This window comes from Hylobates moloch, unplaced genomic scaffold (genome assembly GCF_009828535.3).
Source record: "Hylobates moloch isolate HMO894 unplaced genomic scaffold, HMol_V3 SCAFFOLD_6, whole genome shotgun sequence".
NCBI classification, from domain to species: Eukaryota; Metazoa; Chordata; class Mammalia; order Primates; family Hylobatidae; genus Hylobates; species Hylobates moloch.
In genome coordinates, this window is record NW_026652281.1 from 118,985,084 (window position 1) to 119,007,238 (window position 22,155).

Here is a 22,155-nt window from a genome sequence, read left to right on the forward strand (position 1 = left end):
AGCAGTATTACCAGAAATTTTTAAATACTCAAAAGTGTATGTGAACCACAGTTGACATCTTATGCAATTGTTACATAGTAAGAGTGTCACTCCTGATAGTGGCACTTAACCTTCAACCACCAAAGTAGGGAAATTAAGTTGTATATAAAGCTCCTAAGTAGGACCAAGGAATTGTAACACCATGGTGCCCTCTGATGCTGGTAAGAGTAGCCAGCCTGCTCCCCAAACCTTAGCTTAACTAAAAAAATCAGGCCAGACTGAGTGTGGTCAGAAATCTGGCTATGGGAGCTTTAGGGGTATTCTTAACAAATGTTTATAGTAATAATCAACTTTCATCACCCATCGTTTAGACTGTACAGTTTCTCAGGTTGTCTGAAGATTTACCTCTCCAAGGACTCCCACATTCCTCTGAGCCAGAGGATGCTTTGGAGAAGATTGTGTACATTGGAAAAACTCAGGGAGATTTGATGCCGAAGTTGCTAAGTACAAAGTTAACACAGTCACTTCTTTTCCTTGCTTGGATCTCTTTTTTTCCCTTCATTATAAAAACAAACCAAAAAAGGAAAAACAACTAAACTCACACTAATACAACATAAATACATGTAAATTTTAAAAGCGATTGTCTTACCCTCAGTACCATTCTACTTTTTGCAACCTATAGTATTTCCTAGAATAACTCGCTTATTTAACAAATACTGATGGAATACCCTGCAATGGGCCTTACTCTTTTTCAAGGTGGTGAGAATGTAGCAGTAAATAAAACAGACATAATCTCCCTGCCCATGTGGAACTTAAATTCTGGCAGAAGGAAAGAGACACTAAGTAAATTATCCGGTTCATCAGAAGGTAAGTACCATGGGTCGTGCGCAGTGGCTCCCTCCTGTAATCCCAGTGCTTTGAGAGGCTGAGGTGAGAGGATCGCTTGAAGCCAGGAGTTTGAGACCAGTCTGGGCAACATAGTAAGACTGTCTCTCTTAAAAAAAAAAAAAAACAACTAAAAATTAGCTGGGTGCAGTGGTATGTGCCTGTTGTCCCAGCTGACATTCAAGAGGCTGAGGCAGGAGGATTTCTTGAGCCTAGGAGGTCAAGGCTGCAGTGAGTCTTGATCACACCACTGCATTCCAGCCTGAATGGCAAAGCAAGACCTTTGTCTCAAAGAAAAAAAAGAAAAAAAACCATAGAAGTTGGGGACAAGAAATAGGGAGTTAGGGGAGGCAGGGCAATGTTGGAATCTTAAAGAGTAGAGAAGACTCCATCAAGATAACACTTGAACAAAGTCTCAGCAGTGTGGGATTGAACCTTCTGGACACCTGGGAGGAGATAATTCCAGGCAGAGACAGCAAGGGCAAAGCCCTTGGGCTATGAGCATGTAAGAGGGCTCCAGGAACAGTGTGGTAGCCAGTGAAGGCTGAGGCAGACCCAGGAAGAGTGAGAGACGGGATGTGAGCATGTGGTCCTGTAGACTATATAGAGCCTTGTGTGAACTTCGGCTGCCACTCTGAGAGGGGGCCATTGAGCAGAGGAGTGATAGGGTCAGGCGTGTGCTTTAGGGGATTGGTGAGCAAAGGTGGAAACAGACCAGTTAGGCCATTTGCAGTAGCTCAGGTGAGAAGTGCAGGTGGCTTATACCAGTGTGCCAGAAGTTAGAATCTTGAGAACTGGTTAGATTCTGTACTTACCTTGAAGGTAAAATTAATAGGATTTGTTGACAGGCTGGCTATATGAGAAAGTAAGCCATCAGGTTGATTTCTAGGTATTTTTGTCTGAGCAGTTGAGATGAGAAACCTGTAGGTAGCACAGGTCTGTGGCTGAAGATCAGGAATTTGGTTGTGGACAGGTAAGTTTGAGATGCCTGGTAGTTATCCCAGGGGAAATGATAAACAGGCAGTTGGATATTCTAGTCCAGAGTTCAAGGGAGCAACTCAGGGTAGAGATAGAATTATGGGAGTCAACGTGTAAATGGCTTTAAAGCCATGAGACTAGATGAGATTACCAAGGGAGTGAGTTATATGTAGAGAAAGATCCAAGGACTGAGTCTTGGGTCACTCCAGATGCTAAGAAGTCAAGGAGATGAGGAAAAACCAGCAAAGACAGACAGTGGCCAGTGAAGTAAGAAAACCAGCTGTGTGTGATGTCTTGGAAGCCAAGTCAAGTTTGAGGGAAGGAGTAATCCACTGTGTCATACGCTGCAAAAAGGTCAAATACTGTGAGCTGTAACAATTGAAGCAGTCAGTATTGAGGTCCTTGGGGACTTTGACAAGTGCTGTTTCAGTGGAGGGCAGTTGCAAATCTAGAGTATGTTTGAGAAAGAATGAGGTGTCCTCATAATAAGAAAAAGGCCGAGCAAACTGATAATCAACAGCTTTTCTTACGTCTGTCAGAATTGAGGTCACAGGGCAAACCTTCACCGCAAAAACAGGCAGGAAATAGAGATCGGCTCACCTAAGACAGAAGCTGTTGGAGACAGTAACTGAGATTTAAACATATTGCTGTGGGCTAAGTGCGGACTAGCTTGAGGGTTCAAAACCAGGAGCTTGTCTAAGGGAACCCCACACTTTGGTGGGTTTTACCTCAAGGAGACCAACTAGGTTCTCCTGTAAAGATGGCAGGAAAATTCCCTTGTGCTTTGGGCACGGGAAGGGGGAAAGTAATCCTTTTGAAATACATCCAGGAAGAAAGCAGCCCCAGATCTTCTGTTCTCCATGGCAGAGAAAAGTTTTCTCAGGGAAAACTACTTGCAGGAGCCTTCTCTAGCTTAGGAGAAGGGCAGTTGGATGCCCTCTAGCCCTCAACCCCCCTCTAGCCTTCCTGTCTCACATAAGAGGAGGAAAAAACAAGTCTGCACTAAAAAAAAAAAAAAAAAAAAAAAAATCATAAGAATATGCAGTGCATCTTCTCACCAATACAATACCATCAGTAGGGCTCCAGGATAACAGTGGATTACAACTGAGAGAGCTGCAAGACACAGACTCTATTTTAAGAAGGAATTTCTAGGGAAACCCAAAGACAACAGGGGAGATAAAGATACTGAGGAAAATTGGAGCCTCTAGCACCTACAGCGAACATCAGATGCAACCTGTTAGCCAGATAAACATACAACTCACATTAAAGGTCTGTTTATGTAAGTTCTTGTTACCTAATACATCATGTCTGGCTTCAGTAAAAAAGTATAAAGCATGCTAAAAGGGAAAAAAGAAGAGAGAAAGCAAGCATCAGAGCCAGACTCAGATATGTCAAGAGATTTGAGAGTTATCAGACTGGGAATTTAAAATAACTGATTAATGTGCCAGATTTCTAATAGAAAAAATGAACAACATGCAAGAATAGTCAGGTAGTATAAGCAAGAGATGGAAACTTAGAATCAAAAAGAAATGCAAAAAAAAAAAAAAAAAAAGACCAGGCACAGTGGCTCACGCCTGTAATCCCAACACTTTAGGAAGCTGAGGCGGGAGGATCACCTGAGGTCAGGAGTTCAAGACCAACCTGACCAACATGGAGAAACCCCATCTCTACTAAAAATACAAAATTAGCCTGGCGTGGTGGTGCATGCCTGTAATCCCAGCTACTCGAGAGGCTGAGGCAGGAGAATAGCTTGAATCCAGGAGGCGGAGGTTGCGATGAGCCAAGATCGTGTCATTGCACTCCAGCCTGGCCAACAAGAGCGAAACTCTGTCTCAAAAAAAAAAAAAAAAAAGCTAGAAATAAAACACTGAAACAGAGATGAATGCCTTTGATGGGCTCATGAGACTGAACACAGCCAGAAAGAATCAGTGAGCTTGAAGATATGTCAATATAAACTTCCCAAATTGAAATTGAAAGATTTCAAAGAGGAATGGAAAATTTTTAAAAACAGCAGAATATCCAAAAACTGTGGGATAATTTTTAAAAGTGTAGGTTGGATGCAGTGGCTTACACTTGTAATCCCAGCACTTTGGGAGGCTGAGGCAGGCGATTGCTTGAGGCCAGGAGTTTGAGACCAGCCTGGGCAACATGGCAAAACCCAGTCTCTACAAAAAGAAAAAATACAAAAATTAGCCAAGCATGGTGGCGCACACCTGTAATCCTAGCTACTCAGGAGGCTGAGGTGGGAGGATTGTTTGAGCCTGATTGCAGTGAACTGAGATCATGCCACTGCACTCAAGCCTGGGCAACAGAGAACTTGTTTCAAAAAAAAAAAAAGCAAAGTGTAGCTACGCATAATGGGAATACGGTAGTTCCCCCTTATCCACAGTTTCACTTGCTACGGGCAACTGTAGTCCAAAAATAGGTAAGTGCAGTACAATAAGATTTTGAGAGAGAGAGAGAGAGACAGTGCTCACATAACTTACTACAGTGTGTTGTTATTCTATTTTTTTATAAATCTCTTACTGTGCCTAGTTTATAGATTAAGCTTTATCATAGGTATATGTGTATCAAAAAAAACTATCAGGTTCAGTACTATCCACGGTTTCAGGCATTCACTGGGGGTCTTAGAACATATGCCCAGTGGATGAAGGGGCGACTACCATACCAGAAGGAGAAGAGAGAATAGAAGAGGGAGAGATTAAAGTCAGAGTGTGGGTAACTGTAGAAACTTTGCTCTAAAGGAGATCAGAGAAATGAGGATGTACTTGAGGGGGCAAATGAGGTACAGTTTTGTTTTTAAATCTTGTCTTGAATACCATAGGAGTGGTCCAGGAGAGGACAATTTGATGCTGTAGGTGAGAGTTGGGAGTGTTGCCAGAGCAATGTCCTCAAGGAGGCAAGAGAGGATGGGATCTGGTGTGCAAGCAGAGGGCTCGGCCAAGGAGCAGGTAACAGGAAGACAGCAGGTGTGAAAGCAGGGCTGACGTCTGGGTGTGTGATGATGAGAACTCGTGGACATTCTTTTCTGATTGCTTCTGTTTTCAAGGCCATTAGCTGAAAGGAAAGCTGGGGTAGAGGGGTTAGAGGTTTGGGACCTTATGATTTAGTCTTTGAGGATACTAAATGGACCAGTCTGATTATTAATATAGTATGACTGCCAGCTGGTGGTAATGGCTCCCCTGAGGTCCAAAGTACTATGTTCTGTTTTACCTGCCCATTATTGCATAACTCTAAATCCTGTCACACTGTATCTTACTGGAAATGGACGTGTTTTATTAGCATCTCATCACAGTAAGGATTTTGGTTCCCAGGAAAGAAGCATCAAATTTTCCAAGTTAGATCTCCTCGGTAGGCCAGTTGGCTAATCCATTATGTAATATGCCATGATTTCTCCTGGTTGTTAGGTACGATCACTACTCACGGGGACAACTATCAGGCTTATGGTTCAACACGTACCAGTGCCTTCTAGCTATCAAGGCACTGCTATAGGGGCAGAATAGAGCAGTATTTAACATCTACCTTCATGGAGTTTACACTTAGTTAGGAAACACAATACATGTCCAGTGGTAAAGGGTTCTGAGAAAATAGCGCACGGCAAGGATAGGAACTTGGGGATTGCAGCTTTATATTGGAGGATCAGGGAAGAGTTATCTGATAAATGACATTCGAGGCAAGGCCTGAAGGACGGAAAGAGTAGAAGAGTAGGCGATAGGGGGAATAGTGAGCCAGGCTCTTGTGTTCACCTCTACTTTATAAACAGACTAATAGAAGGAAGGCGGCACCCATTGATGTCAACACTGCCACTTTTTACTAAATGTAAGTAAACACATTCTGTCTACTCTTCCTGAAATACAACTCTGTGTGCACTTAATATTACATTTTCCCTTTCTTATCAAACTTGCTGTTTTACAAATTCAACTTGTTCCAGTCAGCTGTATTTAGTATTTCCTTTTTGATCAAATTGTGAAAACCTAGTCAGTGGGAACCCATTTAACTGGCTGTTTTGTCCTCTCAGAACTGCCTCAGACATTTTTGTTTTGTTCTATTTCATCCCCAGACTTCCTGGGACAAGCCCCAGACTTTTTTTTTTTGGAGATGAAGTCTTGCTCTGTAGCCCAGGCTGGAGTGTAGTGGCATGATCTTGGCTCATCGCAATCTCCGCCTCCTGGGTTCAAGCGATTTTCCTGCCTCAGCCTCCCCCGTAGCTGGGAATACAGGTGCACAACACTGCACCCAGCTAATTTTTTGTATTTTTAGTAGGGATGGGGTTTCACCATGTTGTCCAGGCTGGTCTTGAACTCCTGACCTCAGGTGATCCGCCCGCCTCAGCCTCCCAAAGTGCTAGGATTACAGGCATGAGCCACTGCGCCCGGGCAGCCCCATACATTTTTGAAAGCACCCTTATTTCCAGTAACAAGATATTCCAGGTCTACTCTGATCCCCACCCCCAAACATATTAGCTCCTGTACAAGGAGCCCTGATATTAGAGGCCCAAGATGACCCAGGGGTGTACATCCCACTTGATCGCATAAGCACTGGTTGTAGCAGGACACTGCTGTTGAGCCACCAGGAAAACACAGACTTGGGAAAGACATCAGATCTTTCCAAGGTCTTAAGTTCATACATATCTCTCCAGTTTAGCCGTCATTACTAAGTCCTTTTTTGTCTCATTTTAATGTAGTTACTATAACATACTTAAAATTTAAACCCTTCTTGACTGGATAAACAAAATGTATGTCCACAAAATGGAATACTATACAGCAATAAAAAGGAATGGACTACTACTACGTGTTGTATGAACCTGAAAAATGTTACACTTAGTGAAAAAAGCCAGACACAAAAGATGTCATGTCACGATTCCATTTATATTAAATGACCAGAAAAGGTAAATCTATAGACACAAAGCAGACCAGTAGTTGCCTGGAGCTGGGGTTAGGAGTAGGGAGCTTTTGGGAATGATAGAAATGGATTGTGGTGCTGGGCACGGTAGCTCATGCCTGTAATCCCAGCACTTTAAGAGGCCGAGGCAGGCAGATCACTTAAGGCCAGGAATTCAAGACCAGCCTGGCCAACATGGCGAAACCCTGTCTCTACTAAAAATACAAAAATTAGGTGGGTGTGGTGGTGCACACCTGTAATCCTAGCTACTGGGGAGTCTGAGGCAGGAGAATCACTTGAACCTAGGAAGCAGAGGTTGCAGTGAGCCGAGACTGCACCACTGCACTCCAACCTGGAAGACAGGGTGAGACTTTCTGTCTTTAAAAAGAAAAAAGGATTGTGGTAAGGAAGTGCACAATTCAATAAACATAAAAATTGTTGGATTTATATCTCAAAAAAAAATTTTTTTGAGATGGGGTCTTGTTCTGTTGTCCAGAGTTGGGGTACAGTGATGCGATTATAGTTCACAGCAGTCTTGAACTCCTGGGCTCAAGCAATCCTCTCGTCTCAGCCTCCTGAGTGGCTGGGACCACAGGCATGCACCACGCTTGGCTAATTTTTAAAAATTTCGTAGAGACAGGGTCTTGATATGTTGCCCAGGCTGGTTTTGAACTCCTGATCTCAGGTGATCCTCCTGCTTTGGCCTCCCAAAGCATTGGGATTACAGGCATGAGCCACTGCACCCAGCCTCAAAATAGTTAAAAAAATTAAACCCTTCTTTTAACTTCTACATCTACCTCCCTAATTGGCTATATTGACCTAAGATATTCCATTATATTAACTTTAAAAAAAAAAAAAACCTAAATGTATTTTTCCATACCTTGCAATAATATCCCTCATCACAAATCTGCCTTAATCGTTATAACAGCTGTATCCTCGTTTGGATCTCAGGAACAGCCCCAACATGACAATTTATTGCTCATCATCTGTTCATTCCTACCCTTTTTCCTATAAGTGCTCCATTTTCATAAAATCTTATTTTTCACTCTGATGATTGAAGAGGAGATCAATAGATGGTTGCTATGCTTGTGACCTTCCTGCAAGCTGTTGTGAGGACTGAGTGTGAGGTTTTGCTTACCAGCTCTTTCTAAAATATATAAATAGCCCAGAGAGTCTTCTAAAACTGGGGGCTCAAATCCACAAATGACATGTTATTTGAAAATACTGGATTTAATAGAAAATATCACATTGTAAACAAATCCATTGATCCATGAGCTTAAAACAGAATGACGGCACAATCACATAGAAAAGCTGAAGACAAAACACTGGTACCAAACATAGCCCTTAGGCCTGAGCTAGGCTCTCAAAGGTCTCTCCCAGAAACAGAGGCAGCGGTAGCTTCAAACAGGCACAAAAACAGCGAGGAGGAGGCAGTATCCACTCCATGAAGGCCTAAGACAATGAAAGGAAGCCAGAGCAAAGGACCACCTTGGGATCCGGGGAGAAGAATAAATGGGCAAAAGGGTTGTATTTCCTGATGTTCTCAGAACATCAGACCACACTATGTGAATCTAGCAGGACTATTTTAAGTGGGGAAACAATACTAGAAGCCTTTGGTGTATTTTCCTGGCACTCACCTCCTAGGGAAGCAGGAGAGCAGGACACTCAGGAGTTGTGACTAAACTCACACCTAAGCTGCCTGCCCAGACCGTCCCCTTGGCTGAACACAACACTGAAATTGTGGCAGTGTCTGTTGCCCCAGTGGACCTCCTACTTACTAATAAGCATGTAAAACAAAGGAGCCACAGTGAGGCCTTTCACAAAAACACAGGGCTCTGGGGGGAAAACAGCTTCCATCTTCTGCCTTTTGGTGCTGGAGAGTCCCTGAGGCAGAGAAGTTTGATGTGGCTGGGCCCCTTGAGGCTCTGGGTTTATCAGTAGAAGCCTCCTCTTTGGCCCCACCCACCCAAATCCACCCCCAGGTTTTCCTAGTTCAGAGAAAAGCTGTGAAAGTGGAAGAAGGAAGGAAGGAATCGTTTTCTTTCCATTGCACTTGTTACTGACCAAAGAGACTGCTTCCTTGCACTTATTTTAGATATTGAGTTTGTGCCTTAACCTGGAACAATGGTTCTCAACCAAGGGGCAGGCCTGTGCAAGAAGGACTCTCAAGACTCTTCAAAGAGGTCGTGTCCAAGATACACAAGCCCCTAATTCCCTCCCAAGTGAAAATCAATGCATGTAAGGAGAGAAATTCCTGACGGGAGTGTGTCATACATGTGAACCGTGGCTGAAGCAGAACAAAAAGTTTAAAACTCCCAACCTGGGTTTGGCAGACATCAAAATGATGGAGTACATTTTGCAGAGATTTTTTTTCTGATTAAGTTACAAACATTCTCCCTATAGCTAAACTCCATGACTAGGCTCCCAGCCTCATGGCCAAGAACAGTAAGTTCACCCACTTATCTGGAGTAACCATACTAGATTAAAGAGATACAATTCTTTCTTCTAAAGACAATTTCCAGAAAGACCTGCCTTTCCCTATGGGTACTTGACACTAGGTCCCAGCACAGGCTAATCACTGTATGGTTTCTTCGAAGATTGGCTTTTCTCAGTTTCTTTCTCTTTGATACTGTACAAGGGGTCCACCAACTTGTTATGAACAAGCATTAAACCTACAAAAAATTAAAAACAAAAAGTAGTTAATTCAGGCAGTGGCAAGAGTTCCTTGATTATCAATCATAACATCCAGGAGCTCTCAAATTTTGTCTTAGAGCTGACACTTCTCTCTTTTCTCTATGATCCCCAAATGATAAACACCCTAAGAGTACAAAAAGAGTTATTCACAGTGAGTACTACATTCATGGAACTTCTATAAATTCAATCACTATGGGAGTTGGCTATTTAAAGGTTAGTCTTTTCAGCAAAGAACAAATTCCTAATTGACCTGCTTGAGTAAAGGAGGATTTCACATGTTGCCTAAAGCCGTGGGCATCCTTTTAAAGTAAAAGAAGGGCCGGGCATAGTGGCTCTCACACCTATGATCCTAGCACTTTGGGAGGCCGAGGTGGGTGGATCACCTGAGGTCAAGAGTTTGAGACCAGCCTAGGCAACATGGCGAAACCCTGTCTCTACTAAAAATACAAAAATTAGCTGGGTATAGTGGTGGACACCTGTAATCCCAGCTACTTCAGAGACTGAGGCAAGGAGAATCACTTAAACCCGGGAGATGGGGGTTGCAGTGAGCTGAGATCACACCACTGCACTCCAGCCTGTAAAAGAAAGGAAGATCCTCCTGATAATTCAGTCTCACCTAGAGGGGAATCACTTGTTTAAGATTTGAAGAGAAAACCTGAGGCTTCATGGCAGTGTGAGGTCACCACATAGTCCTTGGACCACACTGCGTTTTCTTTCCTCCTCCTTAGAGCAAACAGATCTCCAGAAATGGATCTTTGCAGTCACAGGCAGAAGAGAAATGACTGTGTAGTGTGATGCAGTTGGGTTTGATATTAAGATTACGGTTGTCAATTAAAATGACCAGAGGATGAAAGCTGGATCTACTCCTCACTCCCAGCACACCCTGAGGTTGACCACCTCCTCCTGGACCGACACCTCCCTCACCTTTGAAATACTTGACAGTCTTCACTTTCAGCTCCAAGGTAGCATCCTCGTCACACACAAACACGGTGCGGGGATGCTGCTGGAAGGCAGACACGGTCCACATGTGGTTCACTCCCTCCTCGATGGCCTTGTACAGAGCAAATGCCTTATGAGCACCTGTGATGAGGATCATCACCTGAGGATCAGAAAACAAGTCTGTGATGGAGGGGAGCATTCCAGACACCCTAAACAGTTGTAAGGATGATTGTTTTTCATATCACATTGTAAGTGGTTACCATGCAACATACTTTTGCTCAGTGCTCCCTGTGTTTTATCACACAAGTAACCCGAGGCAGGCAGCATCATTATCTCCATGTTATAAGAAAACAGAGCCCCGAGGGGTTAAGTAACTTGCCCAGGGTCATTTATGACCCCAAAGTTCATGTTCTTGACTACCACGTGACAGTGCCTCCAGGTATCTTTGATGTTGACCATGAAGGTGCCCTGTAAACAGACATGCCATGCCCAGGCCCGCTATCCCATCAGCTGGGTGACTCTCCACAAGCACAGTTTGTGAAAGAGGGCTCCCAACCTGCACCACCAGCAAGGGCGCTTTGCAAGCAATGGTGGGAGTTATCTGTGGGGCCTCTAAGGCTGAATCCCAGAAAGGTTGCCCCATTATCTGGTCACTTTCAGTTCACAGCATTAAACCTATGAACTAATGTGACTTGGGGTGATGGTTTTTGTTAATATATAATAAAACGAAGGCACAGTCTCCACTTAACAGTTAAAATATCAAGAACGTAAGTGATCTTAAAGAACTCAGCTCTAGAGCCGGGCGCGGTGGCTCAAGCCTGTAATCCCAGCACTTTGGGAGGCCAAGGCAGACGGATCACGAGGTCAGGAGATCGAGACCATCCTGGCTAACACAGTGAAACCTTGTCTCTACTAAAAATACAAAAAATTAGTCGGGCGTATTGGCAGGCGCCTGTAGTCCCAGCTACTAGGGAGGCTGAGGCAGGAGAATGGCGTGAACCCGGGAGGCGGAGCTTGCAGTGAGCCGAGATCCTGCCACTGCACTCCAGCCTGGGGGACAGAGCAAGACTCCGTCTCAAAAAAAAAAAAAGAACTCAGCTCTATTCAAGGGCAGGAAAAGAGAAAAAAAAAATAACTCAGTTCTATAGATTTCATTTTAATTCACATGTGCCACAGAGTTGTGAACAGGATTTACTATTCCTTTCTTAAAATATTAGAACGCAGAAGCAGAGAGGGAATGTGACTATTTCTTCTGGACCCCCCAGCAACCCAGAACTCTTTTTAGAAAAGACAATTTCCTGATTTCCAGCCCCAGGTCCTTTCCCAGATCAGGATGCCCTCATGATAAAGACAGCCCTAAACCCGTTTCTACCCTGCAAGGCTAAAAACAGCGAGTAAACACCCCCACCCCACATACTGATTGAAGATTACCCAACAGAAATCTGGGTGCCGTCACTCATTTCACAAAAGTTCACTTTAAACAGGGAAGTTTTCATTGATTTAGATGCTTGTTTATTGGCTGGGGCAAAGAAATGTAAATCTAACGTGTCTATACACATCATAAAGGAAGAGAAAATGCTTCTAAAGTTCTAATGAAAATAAGGAAATTGGAACCACAAAAAAATTCAAATTCAAATAATAGCCAATTTTTTAGGGGAAAAGCTAAATTCAGTTTAAAACACTTATATTTTAATCACACTTCACCACATTTATTAATCTCTGAGCACGGGGCTAGAAGCACAAGCATCCTTGGTGTCCAAACAGTGACCTCTACCAACTACAAGGAACAAGGGAGCTCCTCTCTCCATACCTAGTCAGGTACAAAATTCATATTCCAACATTAGTGATGCTGGCCTCCTCTCTGCCTGTGAAAAGCATGAAAGGGGCCCGAGGCCAGAGAGCCTGCTGTCCCAGGCAGTCAGCCAAAGGCACCAAAAACGTGCTCAAGGGATTCACCTCACACTGGGAATAATGATGTCTTCCAAAGAGGCAAGAGGAATAGTGAGTAACAGGGTCAGCAAGGATTTTAGCCTTATTTATCATGTCTTCATCTTAATAAGAATGTAGGTGGTACCAGTATAGTTAAGATTAACAAGAGAAAGACAAGTCCACTCAGCACAAGGCTGGTGGGGCCCTTGCGCCCTTACCTCTCTAGCATCCATGACAGTGCCCACCCCCACCGTCAAGGCCATGGTGGGCACCTTGGTGAGTTCTCCATCGAAGAACCTAGCATTGGCCAGGATGGTGTCCATGGCCAGAGTCTTCACACGGGTCCTGGACACCAGACTGGAGCCTGGCTCGTTGAAGGCAATGTGTCCATCAGGGCCGATGCCTACAGGGAGAGAGCCCATGCAGCCCTGTGAGTCCCAGGGATCCAAGATTTCAAGAATGGACAATCTCTCCTTCCCTAACTAGGGTCTGAAAAAAAATCCTTGAAAGCTGTGTCACCTTTCTCATTTGCAGCCCTGGGCAGGTACACCTTAAACATGTGATCTGTCCCCCTCCCTACCATTTCTTTCTCTTTGCCATACTGTCTCAGAGGAGACCCTCCCCACCATGTCTATCTGAGGCACACACAGACATTATTAACTTGCTATCACCCTCAAAAAGTTGAGGAGGAAGCACTCCAAACAGCTTCTGCCTCCCCAGTTTGTCAGAAAAGTGGACCTTCTCTGTCTCTTCTGCCTGTAGTTAGAGGGTCCTGCTGCTGGGATAGAGATGCAGTGAACAAAACACCCAGAGAACCTGGACAGGGGCTGCCAAGGTTCTAAAATCTCAGAGGATGAGAGCTCCTGCCCTCCTCCCCCCAACCTTGAAGTATAGAAGAGTGATCTCTAGAGCAATAAAAGGCAGTTCAATGTTACCCCTCATGGGTAACTCCAGAGGTGGCGATAGATGGACACACAGAAGGGCAGCTCAGAGGACCCAAGCAGAAATCCAAGAAGCAGACACTTGCTCCCACCTGCAGACCTTGAGTGAGTCACCTAACTTCTCTGGGGTTCAACTGGCTATCTGTAGGGGCTGTGTGGAGCCTTCTGGAACTACATGAGTCCATGATGTTAAATGTTTAGGTAAGTTCCAGGACTGATCCATAAAACCTTAAGACTGGGGAGTAGACAGAATCTCAGAGTCCAAACCCAAACCTCTCAGTTTACAGACAAGGCATCAAACTGCAGAAAGAGATCCCCAAGAGAACATAGTTCCTAAGTAACAGAGCCAGGCAGGGCCCATTTCTCCAGCCTCTGTCTCTGCGGTCACTAGCATACCCAGAAGAAGCTGTCTGGAGACAGGCATGGTGTCTTGTCCTCCTTCCCACGGGTCTGGCCCTGGACATGGGTGCTGCAGAGTGTCAAGCTCACCTCCAACAAATAGCTCGATCCCACCTGCAGCCTTGATCTTCTCTTCAAAGGCATCACATTCTGCCTGTAGGTCGATTGCATTCCCATCCAGAATGTGGGTGTTCTCTGGGTGGATGTCAATGTGCTTGAAGAAGTTGTTCCACATGAACGAGTGGTAACTCTCCGGGTGGTCTCGAGGAAGGCCTGTGGGGCCATGAGACACTCAGTCATGCCTAGGCCAAGCCAAAGCCCCCCTCCTAAGAAGGATGCCGGGACACCATGCCGACCTACAGAGACACTCCCAGGGGTCTGCCCATCTGGGAGCCTTAGGCACCAGCCCTCTGACCCCTAGCCACTCGGGACAGGCTGAGCCAGTATCCATAAGTGTCCACCCACCCAGTACCACCATCTGTGGCCACAGGGCTTGACCAGAGTAACTGCGCACCAAGGGCCTGGGAAATCCCCACATTCTGATCTGCTTTTCATAAGGCAATGACCATAGGTTAGAGGCTGGGGACACTCTGGCCACCTGGGGTAGGGCTGGACTCATCTTAGAAAGCAAGCAAGCACACCCCTCACCCTGTGCCTCTCACCGGACCATCCACTCCCAGTTCTACCCCACTCAGCCTGAATAAATTCCACCTTGAACACTAGGTGGTTAGAGACAACTATCTCAGGGCTTCCCCAAATCAACTTTTTTTTTTAGCCAGGAAAAAAAAATAATAATGTTTAAGCATTAAGAATATGTAAAATCAGCCTTAAAAAGGAAGGAAATTTTGCCACACTACAACAATGAATGAATCTTGTGGACTTTATGCTAGGTGAAAAAGCCAGTCAAAAAGATAAATACTTTATGATTCCAGTTATATACTCTAGTTTGATTCTACAGTAGTCAAATTCATAGAAACAGACAGTAAAATGGTGGTTTCCACGGCTCATGAAGTGGGAAATGAGAAGTTGTTGTTTCACGGGTATAGAGCCTGAGTCTTACAAGATGAAAAGAGTTCTAGAAATTGGTTGCACAACAATGTGAATGCACTTAACACTACCGAACTATACACAGAAAGGTGGTTAAGATGGTAAATGTCATGTTACATTTATTTTACCACAATTTTTTTTTCTAAAAAGGATGTTTAAAATGAAGCTATTACAAAAGGACTGGGGTGAGGGGGAGGTGATAGAAGACCAAGGTATAGCCTTTCAGCAGCAGGAAGGATACCAATCTCAGGTCCCCTCCAAGTCTACCTGGCAGAAAGGGGAGCTGGAGGCCACACACAGAAGAGAAAGCACAGACACAGATCCTAGGGGAAACACCCCAGCCAGGATCCCACTTGCAATCATTTGTTCCAGAAAGAAATGGAATGGAGTTGAGGAGCAGGCAGAGGAGAAGGAGATACTCTAATATTTATTATTTGTTATGTATAAGAAACTTCCACATCTTTTATCATAAAATGAATTTAATGCTTATAACCTGTGAGGTCAGCTTTATTAGCCCCATTTTACAGATGAGTAAACCAAGAGGTTAAGTATTGATAATTGAGCCTATCATCAAATGTCACTGGCTCCCTGAATCCTCTCCAGGGCTGGGCCAATGAGAGGAGGAGCATCAGTCTCCTAGAATCAGGAAAGAACCTTGAAAGAGAAAGACTCACCCACGTACTCATCCATGTTGAAGGTCTTCACATATTTAAAGGACAGGTCCCCATTCTTATAGTATTCAATCAGCTTCTTGTAGCAGCCAAGTGGGGTACTCCCTGCAAGAGTGGCCACAGCCATGAACACCCCTTGCACCCCAAGTCTAGAAGCCCAGAGGGTACACAGGAATAAGTCAGGGCTGCTCACAGGGAGAACCTGTCAGATCTGAAGTCCTGCCCAGTACTCCAATCCTAACTGCCATCCATCCATTAATTGCTTGTTTAATGCCTATTTTGCCACTAGACTAAGCTCCAGGAGGGCAGGACTGTGTCTGCCTTGATCACTGCTGAATCCCCAGTATCCAGCACACTGATGACTGAAATCACTCTGATTAGTACCTGAGTGAACGTCAGACTTAATTATTGACATGATACTCCCTGAACAAGTATTATGTGCAAGGCACAGGGCCATGTGATAAGGACACAGGGGAGCAAGGGACAGTAGCTACTCTAAGATAACTCATTGGTTAGGAGTAGAACACAAAGCAGGAACGTCAGTTGTGATAGGGTAAAGCACAGGCTCACCCAGTGCTTCAGGGTTCAAGAAGACTTCCCTGAGGAGCAGCGAAGCCCTAGTTGAGTCTCATTAAAAAGTCAATGTCATGGCTGGGCATGGTGGCTCACGCCTGTAACCCCAACACTTTGGGAGGCCAAGGCGGGCAGATCACTTGAGGTCAGGAGTTCAAGACCAGCCTGGACAACATGGTGAAACCCTGTCTCTACTAAAAATAACAAAAATTAGCTGGGCATGGTGGCATCTGCCTGTAATCCCAGCTACTCGGGAGACTGAGGCACAAGAATCACTTGAACCTGGGAGGCAGAGGTTGCAGTGGGCCGAGACTGCACCACTGCACTCCAGCCTGGCCAACAGAGCCAGACTCCATCTTGAAAAAAAAAAAAAAAAAGTCAATGTCATAAAAACACACACATAATAAAAGGTAGGAGGACACTGTATATTAAAAGACTAAAGATGCATGAACCCTGACTGGACACTGGATTAATTTTTAAAAAACCAACCTATAAAAGATAAATGTGGACAAATGAGAAAAAATTGTGAACATAGTTTGCATATGAGATGATGGCATGATTTTTCATTTTCTTAGGTATGATGGCATCGTGGTTGTGTAGGAGAATATCCTTATTCTCAGGAGATATGTGCTGAAGGATTGAGAGAGAAGTGTCAGGATGTCTGGAATTTACTTTCACGTGGCTCAGAAAAAAACTTGTGTGTGTGTAGATAAAGAACAAGAGCCAGAGAAAGGTAAAAGCAAATGTGGCAAAATGGTAACAATTGGTGAATTTAGGTGAATGGTATTGACCTGTTTTTTTCAACTTTTTTGAATATTTGAAATTTTGCATACTAAGAAAGAAAAAAAAAAACCCATCGAGATTACGTCATGTCACCCCTCTTTTCAAAACCCACCAATAGCTTCTCATTTCACCCTCAGCAACACCAGTCCTTCTAAGGCTCCACAAAACCTGGCCCCTGGCTATGAGACCCTCCCTGCCACCATATCCAACACTGCACAGCCCCACCCCTGCCGACACGCTCCCTATCCTTTCCTGCTTCATGTTTCTCCTTTCCTCTTATCACCATCTAACATACTCTGTATTTTGCTAATTGTTTATTATCTGTCTCTCCCATTCTAATTTAAGCCTCGGAAGGCAGAAGTTTATATCCTTTTTGTTCATTGCTGTATCCTTAGAGGCTAGAACAGCTTTGCATACAGATGGCACTCAGTAAATACCTGCTGAGTGAATGGCAGCTCCCCGCAGCCCACCCAAAATAATCAGTTGGTCCGTGTGACAAGGCCTTAGCTATGCCTGAGCCACATAGCTTCCTCTCTCCTGCCATTTTCCAAACTTCTAGCCTTCCCATGAATTCTCTGAACTTCCCAATATCTAGCTAATAAACTCCTTTTCTGCTTAATTTAGCTGGAGTTGATTTCTGTGGTTTCCACTGAGAACCCTGACAAGTGCTACATCTAACAGAAGAAATGTTCCAAGGAACCCGTGTGGAAATGCCGTCCTATTGGTTCAAGCAGAACAGGCAGGGAGAGGCCAGGTTTTGGAGGGCCTTGAATGCCACTCTGAAGAGCTTGGATCTGACTCTGCAATGATGGGAACGAGGGGATGGTTTCAGAAGGCCAGACTCTGACCCATACAGAGGTTGGGTCTCTCCACAGTTAGGAGACGGGATGTTAGCACAGCCTCCGAGGGCCTGAGACATTGGTGGTTTCACAGGCACAGGCGGATATTACTCCCACAAACCTCTAGTGCAGAGCTCAGCAAACTTTGGCCCACAGGCCAAATTTGACCTGCAGCCTGTATTTTTTATTTTTTTAGACAGAGTCGCTCTGTCACCCAAGCTGGAGTGCAGTGGCACAATCTCAGCTCACTGTAATCTCTATCTCCCGGGTTCAATCGATTCTCCTGCCTCAGCCTCCTAAGTGGCTGGGATTATAGGTTCCCACCACCATGCCCAGCTAATTTTTATATTTTTAGTAGAGGCAGGGTTTCACCATGTTGGCCAGGCTGGTCTCAAATTCCTGACTTCAAATGATCAACCCACCTCAGCCTCCCAAAGTGCTGGGATTACAGGCGTGAGCCACCACGCCTGGCCCTGTGGCCTGTTTTTATACAGCTTATGAGTTAAGAATGGTTTTCTTTTCTTTTTCTTTTTTTGAGACAGAATCTTGCTCTGTCACCTAGGCTGGAGTGCAATTGCACAATCATGGTTCACTGCAGCCTCGACCTCCTGGCCCAAGCAATCCTCACACCTCACACCGCAGCCTCCTCAGTAGCTGGGACTACAGGCATGTGCCACCATGCCAAGCTAATTTTTGTATTTTTTGTAGAGATGGGGTTTTGCCATGTTGCCCAGGCTAATCTCAAACTCCTGGGCTCCAGCAATCTGCCCACCTCAGCCTCCCAAAGTGCTGAAATTACAGATATGAGCCACCATGCCTGGCCTGGTTTTTACATTTTTAAATAGTTTTTTTTAATTAAAGAAGAATAATATTTTGTGACATGTGAAAATTATATAAGTTCAAATTTCAGTGTCCATACAGTTTTATTGGCATACAACCATACTCATTCACTTATATATTGTCTTTTCTTTTTTTGAGACAGGGTCTCACTGTCACCCAGGCTGGAGTACAGTGACACAATCATGGCTCACTGCAGCCTCAATCTACCGGCTCAAGCAATCCACCTACCTCAGCCTCCCAAGAAGCTGGGACTACAGGTGAGCGCCACCACGCCAGGCTAATTATAGCTGCTTTCAAACATCAGAAGGGTTAAGTTGTTGCAACAGAGACTATATGGCTAGTGAAGTCTAAAATATTTACTACTGGCCATTTACAGAAAAAGTTTGGACTGCAAAGAAGACCAAAAAAAAAAAAAAGAAAAAGAACAAGTTTGAAGACCCCTCCAACACACAAACACACATAGACACACTAATGGATGGGTCAGGTAGGGCCACTAGGGCAAACCCATCCATCTCTGAAAGAAATAATCAAGACATTTGTCTTGAGGAGCTGGGGTCAAAATATCTTTCTGAAAAAGCAACATTTTGATTTTTTCCAAAAGAATTTAGAACTGTTTTTTACTTAGGTCCTGTGTTTAATTAAGCCTTACAGAAAATTACCTAAGTGACTATCTTCTCAATTCTCCCAAGGATGGTACTTAGCTAGTACCCCTCTAGATGCAGAGAAGAGAAATTAATTCATTACATAAAATGAATGCCTTAGGGTATCAGGACTTAATTCTGTTAAGAAACCTTGGTGGACAGGGCTGACTTAGGATGTAGCCTAAAAATCAAATTCTTCCTGCCTAACCAAGATCCCTTCTGCTCCAGGATTCTGCAGGGACAGGCAGCGACTAAACCAACCCATAAGGTAAGCTGGGTCTTTTGTATGTGGAAGGGGCAGGAAGGTGCTCTCTCAGCACCAGTACCCCAGAGCCCCCATGAAGTCCCTTGGCTGAGTGAGCCCGTGTACCTGGCCCTGTTGCCTACTCTCTCCACCCCTATCCACGGCACCCTCTCCATCCAAGAACGCACCAGTGGGGAGCCCCAGGGTAAAGTACTTCTCTGGCCCTGGGTTAAACTGGATGATGCGGTTCCTGATGTATTTAGCCGCCCACTCGCTGGCCTGAGAATAGTGCTCCAGGATGATGAGCTTCATCTTGTCCTGCAGTGGAGGAGAGGGGACGACAGAAAGGAATCAATGATAAGGGGCAGAGAAAGAGATGGAGGTGGTGGGAGAAGCTTCTCTTACCCAGCAACAATCCCCTTCCCAAGCTGTCTGAGTCAGGAAAAAGGCCTGACTTTCTATTCACAGAGGAGCTAAGAGGCTGGGCCAGTTGCCTCCACCACCCACAGCCCACCAGGAGGCGCCACTGGGGGCAGATCTGGGTTCTAATCTCAGCTCCTTCACTTACCAACTGCAGGACCTCGGTCAGAGGACCTAAGTTCTCTCTGAGCCGTTTCCTCCCATGTAAAAATCGGGACAATAGTACCTACTTCACAGACTTCACGACGGGTAATATGAAATGAGAGAATGCATGTAAACAACTTAGTATTTACTACGTTGGCTGTTACCATCCAGATAGATGCTCGGCTCAGCCCCGCCTCCCTCATCCCTGCCCCTACGGGAACGGGATACCCTACCCCCTCCCCGCCCTCTACCCCACGACTCTTCCTCAAGTAGAGAGGTCATGGGATCATGCTGGGCCACTAGAGCAGGTGGGGCAATGAGCTCTGCCTGGGGAGCTGTGTGCTCTCTCTGGACTAGCGGAGGGGTCTTCCTACTGGCCCGCCTTGCTTTGCGAACCCCTCTGGGTCCTCAGTTTCCCCCAAAGCACAAAAGGGAAAAGGTAATCGCTCCAGAAGGACATTTTGCTCCCCCAGCACTGCGGTTAGTGGGAGTGTGAAGGAAAGAGGCGAAGGTGGCCCGCGCGGTCGTCGCTGGGGTACAGCGTGTCCCCCACCCCGATTACCACTCCATCGTCCCTCTGATCCCGCCTGGAAAATGTGTGAGGGCGGCTCCCCGGGGTCCCGACCCCGAGTGCCGTAGGGCTGGGGCAGCGCTCCGCGCTCCGGCCCGCGAGGAAGGTCCCCGCCAGCCCTGCTACCCACTTACACGGACGCCTCCCGCGGCGGCTGCAGCGACTGCGCCGGCGGCCCGGCCCCGCGCGGGTCACGTGGCTGCGGGTCACGCGGCGCCGCGTGCGCCTCCCGCCGGGCTGACTCAGCCTGGCTGCAGCTACTGGGACTGACTCTCCGCGGCGGAGGGGTTCCGGCCACTCAGTCCCAGCTCGGCCCCTGGACTCGGCAGGCCCTGGAACAGACCTTAAAAAACACTTTCCCTTGGGAGGCGGGGATTCGAGCCTGGTTTGTGTGTGTGTGTGTGTGCAAGAGGAGACTTGAGGGGTGCCGGGTCGTCCCCAAGAATACAACCCCCTGGACCTTGGGGCTGGGGCCTGGGGTTTTTAGTACAGGGGTTGAGCTGGGGGCAGGCAAAGCAGAATCGCTTCCTCAGTCTCCTAGGGTTGGGCCTAGCTCTGCCTTCAGTTTCTTTCTTTGTTTAGATGCCATTTATTTACCCAAGTATTAAAACTTTTGTTGTTTAAAATACAATTGGACTTTTTAATGTCCAATTAAAGATCAAACTTTGCAGCATTATATAATAGAGAAAAAGGCAGGCTCCTGGTTTCCCCAACTCCCCACACCAAGATAACCATTGCTTAGTTTAGAGTACATTCTGAATTGCTGTCTATGAATATGCTTACACTGTTATTTTACATAAATGGGAACACATACACATGAGGCTTATATATATCAAGGCTCAGATATTTGATCTGCATTATTTCACTTAATCCTTATTAAGCTCCAGTGAAATAGGTTTGCCATTACTTTTTAACAAGTGGAGAAACTGATGCTTGGAGAGAAAAATTAACTTGGCCAGAGGCACAAGTGGTTTCCCTAAGACTTCAATTCAGGGGGATCTGTCCAAATCCAAAATCCATGCTTTTTACCGCTAGTGGGCACTGCCTCCCAGCTGGTATGACTGGATTTGGGACGCTTCTATATCAGAACAAGAGATCCATCTTATTCTTTCCAGTCAACATTAGTGTTCCAGACTTCTAGGGACACTTGGGAACTTTCCATGCAGAGGCTGGAGGAAGGACTTGAGTGCTGGTCATCAGTAACATCTTCCATTACGTAGGGTTTTGCAAGAGCTTTGTGCCCATTATTTCACAGAATCCTGCCCAATCGTCAGATATGATTACCGCCATTTTATTGATGTGGAAACTGGGGATCAAAGGAGTACAGAGACTTGTGATATATGACCTCATAGTCTGACATCCTGGACTTTGGTCAGTGCTAGGGAGCAGTGGTGAGACCTTCTGAATCAGCCTAGTTTTCCTCCAGCAGCAAAAGGCCAAAGGAATCCTGGCTTCATGCCCAAGGGACAAGGCCTTCCTCAGTCAGCTGGGTGGCCACGTTCTGCAATTCTGCTGAATCTGCTCACTGTGGACAGCCCCAGGCGCTCACCCAGCCCTTGGGCCCAACTGCAGCTCCAGACCAGCTTGCTAGGGGTAGGCTTCATCTGGTGAGGCCCTGATGAGACCACAGATGGTGGAGCTGATACCTTTACAGTGTGGGGGACTTGCTCTTTGCCTCAGTGTTACTTTGTTTTGTTTTGTTTTGTTTTCCAAATCCTGAGAGCCTGTGAATGGCTCGGTGTTGGTGTAGTTTCTGT

General features: G+C 45.5%; 1 protein-coding gene and 1 long non-coding RNA gene across 6 annotated transcripts; one reads left to right on the forward strand and one right to left on the reverse strand.

Annotated features, from left to right (window-relative positions):
• Positions 1-738: 738 nt before the first annotated feature.
• LOC131383656 (uncharacterized) lies at positions 739-17,437 on the forward strand. Its single transcript, XR_009213835.1, has 4 exons — positions 739-846; positions 4,667-4,793; positions 16,492-16,649; positions 17,324-17,437. It is a non-coding gene; the product is annotated as an uncharacterized LOC131383656 (long non-coding RNA).
• On the reverse strand, positions 7,933-20,582 carry GNPDA1 (glucosamine-6-phosphate deaminase 1). Of its 5 annotated transcripts, none has more exons than XM_032158201.2 (8): positions 20,533-20,576; positions 19,832-19,921; positions 19,452-19,581; positions 15,347-15,448; positions 13,716-13,898; positions 12,504-12,688; positions 10,342-10,516; positions 7,933-9,395 (listed from the first exon to the last, which is right to left on the reverse strand). In XM_032158201.2, exons 3-8 carry the CDS (start codon positions 19,573-19,575, stop codon positions 9,295-9,297), a joined length of 870 nt encoding a protein of 289 aa, XP_032014092.1. In that variant the 5' UTR covers positions 19,576-19,581; positions 19,832-19,921; positions 20,533-20,576; the 3' UTR covers positions 7,933-9,294. The 5 variants fall into 5 exon arrangements, with proteins under 5 accessions (XP_032014092.1, XP_058295937.1, XP_032014089.1 ...); XM_058439954.1 differs by having other exon boundaries at positions 20,390-20,563; XM_032158198.2 differs by lacking the exon at positions 19,832-19,921 and having other exon boundaries at positions 20,533-20,582.
• Between the last annotated feature and the right edge of the window lie 1,573 nt (positions 20,583-22,155).

Excerpts from the sequence above, each read along its gene's own strand:
- GNPDA1 (XM_032158198.2), bottom strand. The coding sequence starts at position 19,575 with ATGAAGCTCATCATCCTGGAGCACTATTCTCAGGCCAGCGAGTGGGCG. Across the intron at positions 12,689-13,715 it reads GATCGAGCTATTTGTTGGAG|GCATCGGCCCTGATGGACAC; the intron begins GTGAGCTTGACA and ends CTCTCCCTGTAG. Across the intron at positions 9,396-10,341 it reads GACTGTCAAGTATTTCAAAG|GTTTAATGCTTGTTCATAAC; the intron begins GTGAGGGAGGTG and ends AATTTTTTGTAG.